The sequence below is a fragment of the Mus pahari genome, chromosome 6 (assembly GCF_900095145.1).
Source record: "Mus pahari chromosome 6, PAHARI_EIJ_v1.1, whole genome shotgun sequence".
In the NCBI taxonomy this organism is placed as follows: domain Eukaryota; kingdom Metazoa; phylum Chordata; class Mammalia; order Rodentia; family Muridae; genus Mus; species Mus pahari.
The window spans coordinates 37,113,999-37,128,409 of NC_034595.1; the positions used below are offsets into that span (position 1 = coordinate 37,113,999).

General features: G+C 37.8%; 1 protein-coding gene across 3 annotated transcripts in view; it reads left to right on the top strand.

The window, feature by feature from the left end:
- Cntln (centlein) overlaps window positions 1–14,411 on the top strand; it is a 250,243-nt gene that overhangs the window by 211,479 nt on the left and 24,353 nt on the right. For all 3 annotated transcript variants that reach the window (XM_029540311.1, XM_029540312.1, XM_029540313.1), the window contains exons 19-23: window positions 354–545; window positions 3,196–3,293; window positions 4,840–4,966; window positions 6,821–6,958; window positions 7,281–7,466. In XM_029540311.1, coding sequence (XP_029396171.1) covers window positions 354–545; window positions 3,196–3,293; window positions 4,840–4,966; window positions 6,821–6,958; window positions 7,281–7,466 — 741 coding nt within the window. The remainder of the gene's footprint in view (window positions 1–353; window positions 546–3,195; window positions 3,294–4,839; window positions 4,967–6,820; window positions 6,959–7,280; window positions 7,467–14,411) is intronic.

Here is a 14,411-nt window from a genome sequence, read left to right on the forward strand (position 1 = left end):
GAGAGAGAGAGAGAGAGAGAGAGAGAGAGAGAGAGAGAGAGAGAGAGAGAGAGAAACCTATGTAGATATGAAAACAATGGTCATTATGAGAAAAGACCAACAAACTCAAAGTGCTGAGTGTGGTGCCTTTGCTTAATTATTTGTATTTTTAAGCTGGTAGACCCTGACACTGATTAAAATCTGAGAGAGTTTAGAATTTTTATGACTATTTTATAATTACTTTAATTATTTCTTTGACATTTCCTACCCTGTGAAATCTATACTGACAATCATTAGATTAACTCTGAAGATTTTCATGATCTCTCTCTCTCTCTCTCTCTCTCTCTCTCTCTCTCTCTCTCTCTCTCTTAAAGAAGCTCACTCTTGATTTAGCTGAACTTCGAAAAGAAAAAGAAGATTTGTTGAAGAAAGTGGAGTCGTCATCTGACATCACGAGCTTGGCAGAAGAAGTTTCTAGAATAATGGCCCCACAGATAAAGGTTACCACACTGGGTCCTTCAAGAAGCATGGATTTGGAAATAAAGCAATTGCAGTGTAAACTAAAGGTGAGTATACAGTATGATAGGTTCAAAAGCAGCTAATAAGTCACTGTGCCCTTACAGACATTTAATGGATTCTAATTTAGTTCAATAAAGGCCACCGTGCTAAAACCTTCCAAAAAACCATGTATATCACATCTGCATAAGCCTTTCAAGTCTCATAGCTCTCTTCCATTTCTTCTGTTTCTACTTGATGTTTTTCTTTTTATAGATTAATAAACACCCCGAAATCCTGCCTTAGAAGCTAGAGGGAAGTAACCGCTGCCTTCTCTGGCGTTCACCTCCTGATGTTCTCTGTGTCTTGCTACAGATGAGGAGACTCCTTTTACACCCACTGTATCCACACAGTAGGAACTCTTTCCTCTGTACACTCCCCACTGACTTGCAGGCTTAAAACATTTCTTTTCAGTGGGAGGAACCTGGTACTGTATGACTTTAATCCCAGTACTTTGGAGGCAGAGGCAGGCGGATCTCTGGGAGTGTGAAGCCAGCCTGATCTACATAGTGAGTCCCAGAACAGCCAGGCCTACATAGTGAGACCCTGCCTTAAAACAAACAAATAACAACCAATCAAACACCAACAAAACAGCTGCTGCTTCTCAAAGGTCTGCAAGTTGGCAGGGGAAATGAAAATGGGGACTTTCGGTCTTTCCTCTCCTGAGGTCTTGCTGCTTCTCATGTAGAGAGCAGCCCTCTACCTTCATCTCTGTGCTGTCGTCCTTTAAAGATCCCTGTGTCTTCTTTTACAGGGATTCCCATCATATTTTTTTAGAGCACCCCGGAGACCTCATTTTACCTAAGTTACCCTTTTCATGAAGCATCCCCACACAGCACACTCTGAAGTACTGGAGGCTAGTCAGCATATAGTTCTAGGGGTACAAGCAACTCACAACAGATATAAGACTCTAGTAGTGAATAATTAGGAAGTCAGTCGTTTCTAGCTGAGATTTATGAACATTGTTTAGATGTTAATCTATTAAAGGTCTATGTACTTCTTTTATCTAATTCTGGTCTTTTCTATTGATCTCACAGTTTTCAGGAATTTCAGTATTTGTTATGTGTAGTGCTCATGTGTATTTTCTCTATATTCTTTTGCCCCATTAAACATGTTTTCTCAAGGAACTCGACAGAGGTAGACTCAGAAGTGGATAATGAAAGCTAAAGTAATGGAAGTTCCTTCTGATAAATGATGGAGATATGGCCGTCATTTCATTTTTAGTTCACTAGTCCCTACATTACCCACAAGTCATGGATTCAGCACTTAGCTACATAAAATATAGCTTTAAATCTCATGGCAGAATGGAATCAGACAACTGTCTTAAAATCTACAGAACATACTCATTTGAAAACAGTATTGGACTTTGCATAAAGCTGCCTTTTGCTTTTGGTTTTAAATAAAGGACTAAGTTCATTTGTTTTACTTCTCAACAGGAACACAAAGTCTGCAGGGTGCAGATTGAGGGACCAAATATGAGTGTTTTAGGCAGGAATTTTGAGAGCAGAAAAAACAAACAAACAAAAAACAAAAATAAAAAAAACAGGGATTGGCAGAAATCAAAAGTTTCTGTTCATACTTGTTTAACACTTTCTGAACTTAACAGATGGTGTAGTTCAAGTATATTAACAATATCACATGAACAGAAAAGCTAAAATTCCAACAGGATTAAGTGATGTTTCAGATTATATGATTATACCTTTAACTTTAACTTGAGTCAAGATGAAGTTAGCTGTCTTGATACTGTGGTTTCCGGATTCCTAGGTGGAATGAACAAGAAATAACTTGAAGCTAATCTGCTTTGAAATATTATATTAATTAATTATTATGTTGTAATTATGTATAAATCCTTAAGTAACAATTGCTACTCTTAGTAAGTTCAAATTACTTAGAGGAATTTAGTGTTAATACGCTTATCAGTCATCCAGTATTCTCAAACAGATTATCCTCAAATATCCTTGGCCCACTGCAGTTCATTGTCCATTATTCCTTTTGCTGTTCACGTCTGGGTTCCCTCATTCTTAAGATTTGTTTGCCACACCTGAGTCTGTCACATGCTCAGTTGGCTGTCACCTGCAGCGCCTCAGTACCCCCACATGGCCATGGAACTGTCGTCCAGAAAGGTGACCCCAGGGCACCAACCCGTGAGCACAAAGAGAGGCCCAGAGCTTTGAGGGCCCAGATTTGAATTCACACACTGTCGATTCAGCCATGTTCTCTTGGTGAAAGCAAATCACAGATTCTAAGAGTTGTCAAATGGTAGTTATACTTTTTTTTAGGGGGAACATCAAGTTATCTGTTATCACATTTAATCCAATTCAGCTTGTGAGAAATCTATCATTCATTTTAAGTCATCTAACTGAGACATTAAGATTCTTAATTGCACATTTACATTTTGCTAAGAGAAGTTCTATTTTCCATTAAAATACTTGATTCCTGAACTGTTATTGATATTCCTCTATGGTCTGGCATGCTATATAATGGTTTTATTATAAATATGTTATCTTGTTTGTAAAATACAAAATAATCAAATAATATATTAAAAGTATATTTTAGTCATTGTTAGCAAGATTAAAATAAATGTGTTACTCTTTCTCAAACCAGTGCCTTTGTTTTAGATTTTAAATAGATGAATTGAAATATATGTTTATTTTAATCCAGAATGCAACTAATGAACTCACTAAACAATCATCAAATGTGAAGTCTCTGAAAATGGAACTCCTGGCAAAAGATGACCACATAAAGGAGATGCACGAAAAGTAGGCTTTCATACTTTTATCTGTTGTGTTTGCTGCCACCTAGTGGCCGTCAGTTCTCCTCACCATTCCACTCTAAAAACAATACCAGCATTTATCTTTAACAATGAAATTTTACTATTTTAAGATTGTTTTATGCCAACATAAGATGGAATTTTAAGGAATACTACATATAGCATGATTGACAACAACCTAGTTGCTATTTTTAATTAAACTATTTAACACCAGTTTTCCCTATTTAGCATAATGTGAGTAACTATAAGTTAATGAGTTTAAGACTAAACAAAAACCTACAGTTCTAAAACTAAGAGAACATATAGTACTTGGATAGGGTTAATTCCTAGGCTTATACAGCTAAGGTCAAAACTGAAAGTTTCATTTGCTCATAGCTAGAGGTTCTTTTATATATATTATTTGTAAAGGAGTTTAAATATCCTATGATAATCAACAAATGTGGTTCTTTTTCTTTGTGCTTTATAACTTTTAAAGCTTTTGTATGATAATCTGTTTGAGTAGAACACAACACTGATAAATTTCTCATATGACTACCTGTAGGCGGTGTTATGAGTGGAACTTACTTAACATAATAATAAATAAAACTTAGACAGAGGGTTACTGCCTGAATGTGGTGGTTTGTCCCTGGAATTCCAGTATTAGAAAGTTCAAAGCAAGAAGATTGCCATGAAGCCGAGGCCTACCTGCGCTCTGCCATTAGTTCCACACCCGCCTGGGCGTCAGCGTGAAACCTTGTCTCCCAAACCCTCCAAATAGAAGTCATTCGTATGTGTAACTGAAAATGTCTTGAACTATGTATAGACCAAGGGCAGTCAGTGCATCGTCATCATTAGTGCTGAGGAGTCTAGGGAAACTGAATCCTGGCGCCATCTACCAGCTCTGTGCTTCAGTCGAATAGTCTTAATTCATAAGGTTCTTCTGAGGCACAAGTGAGTCAGTACTTGAAGAGTTTGCAATGGCTGCAGATAACAGTGGTCCAGTCAGTATGTATCATCGCCACTTACCATCATGGTGGAGCCATAGTTGCAACCTCAGGAGTGGAGGTCACTGAAGTTACTGTTGCATTACAACACTCAGCATCACAAGACAAACTAATAGGTGAATCAGTCTCAACTGAGTGGATAAGTTAGTGGGCCTGATTACAGTCTCTTTGCATATTGCAGGATTTTTAAATTTTTAATCAAATTACAGTATTGTTTCTTAACATTTTGATAGTCTCTGTGTATCACTTCAATATACCTAAGCAATTCAAATATATAATTTAAATATAATTTAGATTAATAAATTCTATAAACTATAATGATCTTACTCAGTTAATCTTTCTCTTGCTTTGATGCAAATATGTAATAATAACAAAGTCACAACCAGATTATGGATTTTACTAAAATATGATGCTTAGATGCTTATTAAAATGCAGTTTAATTTACTGACATAATGGCATTAATGCCAACTTTTCAAAACAAATAGTAGGACTGACCATAGGTGCAGTATATCAAGATACTTTCTGCTCCTGTTAAATTTTTCTTCCCTAAAGGACGTCTCGAATGGAGAGGGATATAACCATGAAAAGACACCTGATCGAGGACTTGAAATTTCGACAGAAAGTAAATTCAGAAAGCAATGAGAGTTTTAATGAAATGTTAGAAACTCTTGAAAAAAAGGTACCAAATGTTGTGTTCACTAATAAGTTATTTTCTACTGTATTCATTTTGGCATAAATATTTTTAAATTTATTTATTTATTTATTTATTTACACTCCATATTTTATCCCCCTGCCCTTGTCCACCCTTCTATTGTTCCACGTTCCACACCTCCTCCCCATCCTGCTGTCTCCACATGAATGTCCCCACCCCCCATCCCACCTGACCTCTAAACTCACTGGGGCTTCCAGTCTTTTGAGGGTTAGGTACATCATCTCTGAATGAACACAGACCCAGCAGTCCTCTGCTGTATGTGTATTGGGGGCCTCATATCAGCTGGTATATGCTGCCTGTTTGGTGGTTCAGTGTTTGAGAGATCTCAGGGGTCCAGATTAATTGAGGCTGCTGGTCCTGCTACAGAGTCGTCCTTCTCAGCTTCTTTCAAGTTTTCTCAATTCAACAACAGGGGTCAGCTGTTTCTGACCATTGGTTGGGTACAACTATCTGCCTCTGACGTTAGCTGTTTGTTGGGTCTTCTGGAGTGCGGTCATGCTAGCACTCCATAGCCTCAGTAATAGTGTCAGGCCTTGGGACCTCCCCGTGATTCAAGGGGATCCTTTGGGCCTGTCTCTGGACCTTCTTTTCCACAGGCTCCTCTCCATTTCCATCCCTATAATTCTTTCAGACAGGAACAATTATGGGTCAGAGTTGTGACTGTGGGATGCCCCCCTCCCTCACTGATGCCCTGTCTTCCTGCTGGAGGTGGGCTCTATAAGTTCCCTCTCCCTATTGTTGGTCATTTCATCTAAGGTCCCTCCCTTTGAGTCCTGAGAGTCTCTCACCTCCCAGGTCTCTGGTGCATTCTGGAGGGTCCCCCAACCTCCTATCTCTCAAGGTTGCCTGTAAAGAATGGAAATAGCATAAATATTTATTATTGAGCATCTGTGCAAAATACAGGATATATGGGGATATATATATATATATATATATATATATATATACACACACACACACACACATATATATATATATATATATATATATATATATATATATATATGCAGTTATATAGTTTTGCCCTTTTTATTTGTTTCAGAATTCAAGACTCCACAATCCCACACATAATATACATAGAGTCTACCTGTTTGTGTACTGCCATGCAGGAAAATGCTTAATTTTTAAAGTATCTAGTACTTGTGTTTTACATAATGATACGCCTATTTATTATTTTATATTATTTAAACCTACAGTGTAAAAGGACAAAATCAGACTAACGTGCCAGTGCTATTTAAAATTGTAAATGTTCTTTATGCAACCCACAAAGCTTTAACTTTTGTATTGATGTTTTTCCTGTATGTATCTGCACCACATGCATGCCTGGTGCCTGTGGAGGTCAGAAGAGGGCTTCAGATGCCCTGGAATTCCAGTTTTCAGATGGTTGTGCAATGCCATGTGGGTCCTGGGAATTGAACCTGTGTCCTCTGTAAGAAGAACAAGTGCTCTTAACTACTGGGCTGTCTCTCCAGCCCCTCTTTTATACTTTCACTTCAAATCATTTCAGATACAGCCTTAAAATTCTTGCTTAAGTAATTATTTCTCTAGTGGCATTAATCTAAATGGAAAGCAATTTCCTTTGTTATCCTTTGAACTATATAAAGAATGTTATTATTCTATTATACATATCATATGTTTTAGTTTGGTTATTAAGAATTGCTAGGTTCTTCCTAATGTGAATACTACAAGTAGACTATTTTAATTTGATACAGTTTATGAGATAGTGAATTCAGTTAGACTAATCCAGTTTCGGAGGATACAATACAGTATACTACTTTAAAGCACTTGCTAACAGTAATTACCTTTATACTTTCATTGTAGGTGAAGTCATTAACTGAAGAATGTTCCAACAAGAAGGTATCAGTAGATTCACTGAAGCAAAGACTTAACGTAGCTGTGAAAGAGAAGTCACAGTATGAGCAGATGTATCAGAAAACTAAAGAGGAGCTAGAAAAAAAGGTATGTGCTGCACATGCAGAGCTAGATCTGAATGCAGTGATGCCGTTCTCACTGTTAATGCTGTCAGCCTTCCTCCCCACATCAATATGAACTGCTTAATCACTCCACATAACTACAAAGAACACTGTGTCACTACATGGACACTTAGACTTTGTTTTCCTTAATGAGTGTGGTGCACTAGTAACATAAAGAAAAGCAAGCATTACCTTTACCCAAATGGAAGTAAGTTGCATGTATAGAATGATGCAGTCTAACTCTTATAACTCAGCAGTATGTGTATGAAACACTTTTTCTTTTCTTGATATCAATCAATCTTTTGCAGGATCTCAAGATGAGTGTCCTGATATCAAAACTAAATGACACAGAGACAGCCATGGCTCAGATTGAGAAGGCAGCTTCGGAGCAGCTCCAGGCCTTAGCCCTGCAGAGTGAGCAGGTCCTGGAGGGTGCGCAGAAGAAACTGCTGCTCGCCAATGAGAAGATTGAAGAGTTCACTGTCTTTGTGAAGGTCGGAGCCTTTGTGAAGGCAGAGGCGTTGTCCTCTTTCTGGGGATTTGGGGCGTTGCCAAGGTCTTTACTTTTAGTTGGTGCTGATGTTACTGCATGATGACCTCACTATATATACATAGAGAGGCTCAGCTGGCCTCAGACTGTTAATTCTCCTGCCTCAATTCTCATGAGGAGTACAGGGGTGTTCCTGGCTACTCCACAAAAACCTTTTCTCCTACCCTGGGGGGGGGGTCACAGTGCTCAAATTTTCTCTGTAGCAGATTTTATGGTTTGAGTTTTAAATTATTCACCCTATTGTTAATGTTTCTTTCTTAGCATTAGTTTAGTAGTGAAATGGTATTAGTCAAGTAATCAAGGTGGACTTAAAATGAATTAAGTCATTTCCACCCTGTTTTAAAAACCACCCAAGCTAGGACAAAGATACTCCTGAGTTCAGTTAAGCTAAGGTGCATGAATTCACTACAACCAGAGAAGTAGCAGATGACTCAGGAAAACATAAAGGCAGCTGAAGTGCCTGCATGTAAGTGGTGGCTCAATTGTCTCATCTAGATGCAACATACACATCAAAGAACCCCAGAAAGATTTAGGCATTAGTGACACAAAGAAGCCCCTGGGCTGTGATTGCTGGAGGAGGGGAAGATACATTCAGCACTCTTCCTCCCTTCTCCAGAAGCAGCAGTCATTGAGAGCAGAGAGCCTGTGATGGTTCTGCCCTGTTTAATCCCCTATAAAGTGTCAGTAACTCTATTCAGTGCCTTTTATTCTTTGTTATGTAGTTAGTAAGAAAATCTGTCACCACCAGCTAGACCATGATGACTTCCTTGATAGGGGGAACAATCTTTTATTAATCTTTATCACCACAGCATGCACCATAGCACATTGGAAAGAATAGGTGTACAATAATGATTGCTAATTAAATGAAATTTACATTGGAAATGTGAAGTATTAATGGTTGTCCTATTGACCGTCAATGTTGAGTATAAAATGGTCTGCAATGAGAAAGAAAGTCCATTCTTTTCCCCATTGCCCCCAACCACATTTCCCCCTGTGCTTCAGTCCTTAGTGAGTGTACTGGCTAGTTTTGTGTCAACTTGACATAGCTGGAGTTATCACAGAGAAAGGAGCTTCAGTTGGGGAAATGCCTCCATGAGATCCAGCTGTAAGGCATTTTCTCAATTAGTGATCAAGCAGGAGGTCCCCTTGTGGGTGGTGCCATCTCTGAGCTGGTAGTCTTGGGTTCTATAAGAGAGCAGGCTGAGCATGCCACAGGAAGCAAGCCAGTAACTAACATCCCTCCATGGCCTCTGCATCAGCTCCTGCTTCCTGACCTGCTTGAATTCCAGTCCTGACTTCCTTGGTGATGAACAACAATATGGAAGTGTAAGCCTAATAAACCCTTTCTTCCCCAACTTGCTTCTTGGTCATGATGTTTGTGCAGGAATAGAAACCCTGACTAAGACAGTGAGCATGGTGCTCTCCCTACAGATGGCATGAGAGCCGCCATTTGAGAATGTAGAAACTGGGACTAATGGGAAGACTCTCGAGGCAGTCCTATTGCCTCAATAGGTGTGCATTTTCCAGTTATGGGTTCTTTATAACATATAAATTTAAATATCTTCCTGAAAGTTATATCACCATTCACAGCCTTTGTTTCCATGACTCAGCATAATATGAGCCACCAGCTTGTAACTCACTAAGTGGGCTAGAGAGATGGCACAGGGGTTAAGAGCACTTGCTGCCCTTGCAGAGGGACCACCTTCAGCTCCCAGCACCCACATAGAGCTGCTTACATACAGCTGCCTGTATCTCCAGTTCCAGGGGATCTGATATCCTTTTCTGACTTCTTTGGACAAGTGCACATACATGATATAAAATGTGTTAAACTTTAAAATGTGTAAAATGTTATTTTGCATTTATGTCATCATAATGTTCTCATATCAGCTCAAGTAGATTTTTCTCTCTAGACAGATCAAGAGTTGGGCCATATTTGAAGCCCTCGGCAAGTAGGCCCTCTGCTGAGTATTTCAGAATGTCTACAGGCATAGGTCTTATTTACAAGAAATACTATTCCTAGGCGTGTACTTTAGTTATGCACTGGCACATAACTGGGTTTTAGCTGTGTGCTATAATATGTTGTACACCCCTCACCATATAGGAGCCCCAAGCATTGTCAGACATGTGCCAGGGAGATGCCTGGCTTTGCTTCATTAGAAACCATAGGTACTTATAAGTTTCTCATTTAATAGCACCTACAGAATGAGTGAAATAAACATTTGACCTCCCTTAACGAAGTTTTAAATGGTATAAAATCAAGCCAATAATGCATACCTAGGAATATCGTGAATGGTTAAAAAGATTAATTTCAGTGAATGTAATTTACCTTTCCTGACTAAAATGCCATTTTCTTTCTGTTTACTAAAGTCTCACCCTTTAATTTATAATGAAAAATCTCTTTGAATGTTGTTGCTACTTGACCCATGTAGGACCATTTTTATTATGACTTTGTTTTTCTGGTTTCTTTTCAACTTTGAGTTTCCTTTGCTGTGCTTTTAGACAGGATATAACATATGAGCTAGACACATATGAGTTTTATTATTTTTAATCATTGTTTTTAGAAAATATACTTTGAGTATGGTCTTTTCAAAGAAAAAAAGGTAAATGAAAACCAGAAATTATACAATAGGAAAACTAATTTCATGACTACATAATTTGATTTTTATCCACCTAGTGTAGTTTTGTGACCATGATAAAATAATTAGTATATTTCTCCACAGAAAATAGGTTAGCAAAAATTAACCTTGAAAAGCATACATTTTACATATGTGCCTAAGTCTCTAAACTCTAGTTATTCCAAGGTGACATATTGATCCTTAAAGGTGACATACTGGTCCTTTATACTAACCACAATTATATAAAGTATAACTAATAAATAATTAACTTTGAGATTGTTACAGCTTCGTGGAATTTTAATTTTAATAACATTTTAAATGGTACAATAAAAACGAAGCATATTGGCTCTTGTCTTTAATCCCAGCACTCAAGAGGTACAATCAGGGGCATCTCTGTGAGTATGAGGTTAACCTGGTCTACAGAGAGGGTTCCAGGCCAGCCTGGGCTACACAATGAGAACCTGTCTCAAGAGAATGTAAAAATAACTATGTTTAGTATTCTTTTGGATTTTTTTACACTTGGTTTAAAACATTTAGCATTAGGTTACCAACTTCAGAATCATTTGATTCTCTTGTATTTAAGCAAAATGTATAATATTGGCCCTGAATCCACTGAATCATGATTCTAGTTCAGCAGGACCCCAAATCTGCATTTGATGACTAAATGGAGAGATAAAGGCTTTGGATGGGGGCTAGAGAGATGGCTCAGGGGTCACGAGCACTGACTCTTGTGACACAGTACTCAAGCTCAGTTCCAAGTACCCACAAAGAGACTCAAAACCATGCGTGCATTCAGTCTCAGGGGATTGGAAACTGTCATCTGGTCTCCAAGGGCACCAGGCACACATGTAGTACCCAGACATACATGCAGGAAATTAGAGAAACATTTATTGTTTTTTAACAGTTGAATCTATATGACAAAAACATATCCACTTGCCATTTAAAAGTTAAAAATTCCCAGTTTCCAGTGGTGACTTGACATTTGTTGTAATGTGTTTTCTGCTGATGTGTGCGTGACACTAACATCATGCCTCTTTTTAAGTTTTCCTAACCAAAGGCTGCCAGCAACCAAATACAGAAATATTGGTCAAGACTGGGAGGTTGGGCCTTATTAAAGCCACTTCTATCCTTTACCTAAGTGACCTGGGACTGGGCAGGGAAGCTCAGGGGCCACCACCCAGGTAACATGCCATCTGCAGGGTCTGGGGCCCTACTGTGTGAGCTGTATCACATCTAAGCTTCTGTGCTTTTGTAAATGAATGATATCCTGCCTTTTGAATATACTCTTTCTCACTCTTCTCCCACTCTTACCACTTCTCAAGTTCTACTTCCTCCTTCCTGTCTTTGTACCCACTTCCAGAGTTAGCTGAGGGCCTTCAAGGGAATCTCTTCTTTAACCTTGTAGCCATGAGGACAGAGTTCAACTCTGCTCCATACTAGGTTTGTGACCTCCGGCAACTGATTTAATCCCCTAGATCTCAGTTTCCCTCCCCATAAGATGATTATGACAATAGAGCCTCCCTGGGGTTAGGGTTGGAGTAACTCTTCATGACAACATTCAGAACTTCTCTGAAAGGATCAACTGTTGTTGATAGCAATGGTAAGTAAGAGGAAGGTCATCTCCTGATCAGTTATTGTGTGTACAATTAAAAGGCAACTGTACTCTTTTTAGTTTCGTTGTTTCAAGTATATTACATAGCCAAGGAACATTATCAATAATTTTCTTATAGTACCATCAGCCAAGAGGCTCATTACATTCTTGAAGAATTGATCAGACAAATAGACACATACATGCACCAGAATTATAACTACCTTTCAGATTAAAAGTATAAAGGCAAGAGCTTTTCATAACTATGCGTAGTTCTTATATGGATCATCATAATCACAATATATTCTTCACAGAGCTTTTTAGATATCATATACACTAAACTACTTAATAAATATTATCAGTAGTTTTAATAGTACTAATATTTGTTCTGGTCCGGTTGTGGAATCTGTGTTCCCTTTAGTCTTCTCATTTATTTGTAGGGCACAAGCAGATTATGGAAGAGGTGGAAGGGCCATCTGCTCTAGATCTACTCTTGAATATGGAATTTGGCCCTAGGGTGAAATCAAGTGCTTTGAGCATCTGGGCTGGATATATGTGGCAGAACTGAGGCTTTGAATTCTCCTAGTAACTGGATAAAACACACTGGGGAAATTTCTAGAAGTGTTTGCTCAATTTGAGTCAGCCCTGATATATATATAGGCTTGTTAATGTGCTTGTATGTGAGAGTCATATGCCAGGCGCCATTTTCTCAGAATTTTTTGTTGTTGTTCATAACTAAAAAAAAAAAAAAAAAAAAAAAATAGATGCCAGCCAAACAACAGTATTTAGCTGGAACATGTGCATGGTTTATTTATCAATATAGATTTTTGTTTGGTAAGATTTAGTTTGATTCTTGGGGTATATACACTCCTTTCTTCTTTAGTGTAGGCATTTGTTGAACATTCCAATTTTATGTTTACATATTCATGGTTAATATTTAGGCACTGATCTATTTTTTAATTAGGAGTTTTAAATACTTCTATAATATAATCATCTTGAATTCATACTTAATCTTTGTCTCATTAAAGGAAAATTAGAGCTTTTAAAAGGAAAAAGTTTTAATAAGAATATATTAACTGGTGAAGTTTAAACTCTACAAACTATATCTCAGCAAACCTATTGAAATGCTGTTAAGACACAGGCACAATTCTGAATTACGTGTCAACCTGGCAGCACCTTGGGATTCTCCTAGCGAAAGGGGCCATTCCTTGACCCAGAACCAGGAATTTAAGCCTCTTCAGAATTTTTCAAAAAGCTGTTAAATGTTATTATTTCGTTGGGAAACCATGATAACTTCAGAGTTTTTAAGTGAAAGTCAAGATAATCTGTTATTAGCTAATACATTCAAGACTCACAAATAAGACTAGAACACTTTAAGAAGATAAAGCTGGGAAGTAGATCTAGTCGGAGGGAAATGTTATGCTTTCCTAGTTACTGCGCACGACTGCTGCTGGTTAGAGTAAATTATTGTAATTGAAAACTGAATATCTGTGTGTTGACATGTCCATCCAAGAAAGTCGTTTCATTTTGAAAATGTCCTCTGATATTGGGACAGTTGGAGATCATTATAAAGGATTCATATTGCCATGTATGGGTAATTTGCAAAGAAAATGGGTATGTGATCCTTCTTTGTATCCCTAATAATATGCTAAGCAATGCTTGAAGGAAGTGTGGAAATACAAAAGGGAATTGATGAGACCATTACTTTCCCACAGTATGCTTAATCTATAGTATATTCATAAATCAGTAATTCAAAATAGAGAGGATACTTTCTTTTGAAATCCATCTACAACATTCACAAAGACTATATTATATCCTTAACAAATTCATAAAGGCAAAAGTTATTTTCACTATCTATCATCAGTATACTATAATTATGCTTTAGCAAAATAGCTATCAAAATACATCTACTTTAAAAATTTTCAAACTCTGTATGACTTGGGACGAAAATAGACCTAACATTTGAGTTCCTAAGATAGTTTCAAACAGAAGAGTGTGAGTATCTAAATTAACTTTCAGTGTAAGATGCTAGAAAAAGAAATCAACAGAAATGTAATTAGGGAGTTACATTACTTCCCTTGTGACTTCAACAAAATACCCGACAGAAGCAACTTAGTGGAGGAAGGAGGATTTGCTTGCCTTAAGGGTTGTGAGTAGTCCCATTTAAGCGTCTTGAGGTACTTCTGTACTGGTTTCCACAGTAGTTATATAAGTTTATATTCCTCCATTTCTCCACATCCTCCTGACATTGGATGAAAGCCATTTGACTGGAAACTCAAAGTTTTAATTTGCGTTTCCCTGATAGCTAAGGATATTGGACATTTTTTCAAATATTTATCTTAGTAATTTATATTCGTTTTTGGAACTGTTTATTCAGTTCATTAGATCAATTGTTGATTGGATAATTAGGGGGTGTGTGCGCGTGCGCACGTGTGTTTTTTGTTGTTGTTGTTGAGTTTGTTTCCTTATCTATAACTGTAAGGACAAATGTTTATAGACTGTTATTAGGGAAGAGACTAGTTTAATAAATACGTAATTGTAGATTCTCCTCCAATAACCACGGACTCACCACCACGAGGAGGAAGCCAGGTTTCCAGTACCAGACATGCTTTATCTCCTGTTGTTGGTCTTAAATCCAAGCAGAGAGCTGGTGGTTACCAGCAAGGCACATGTGCTACTCCTGTAC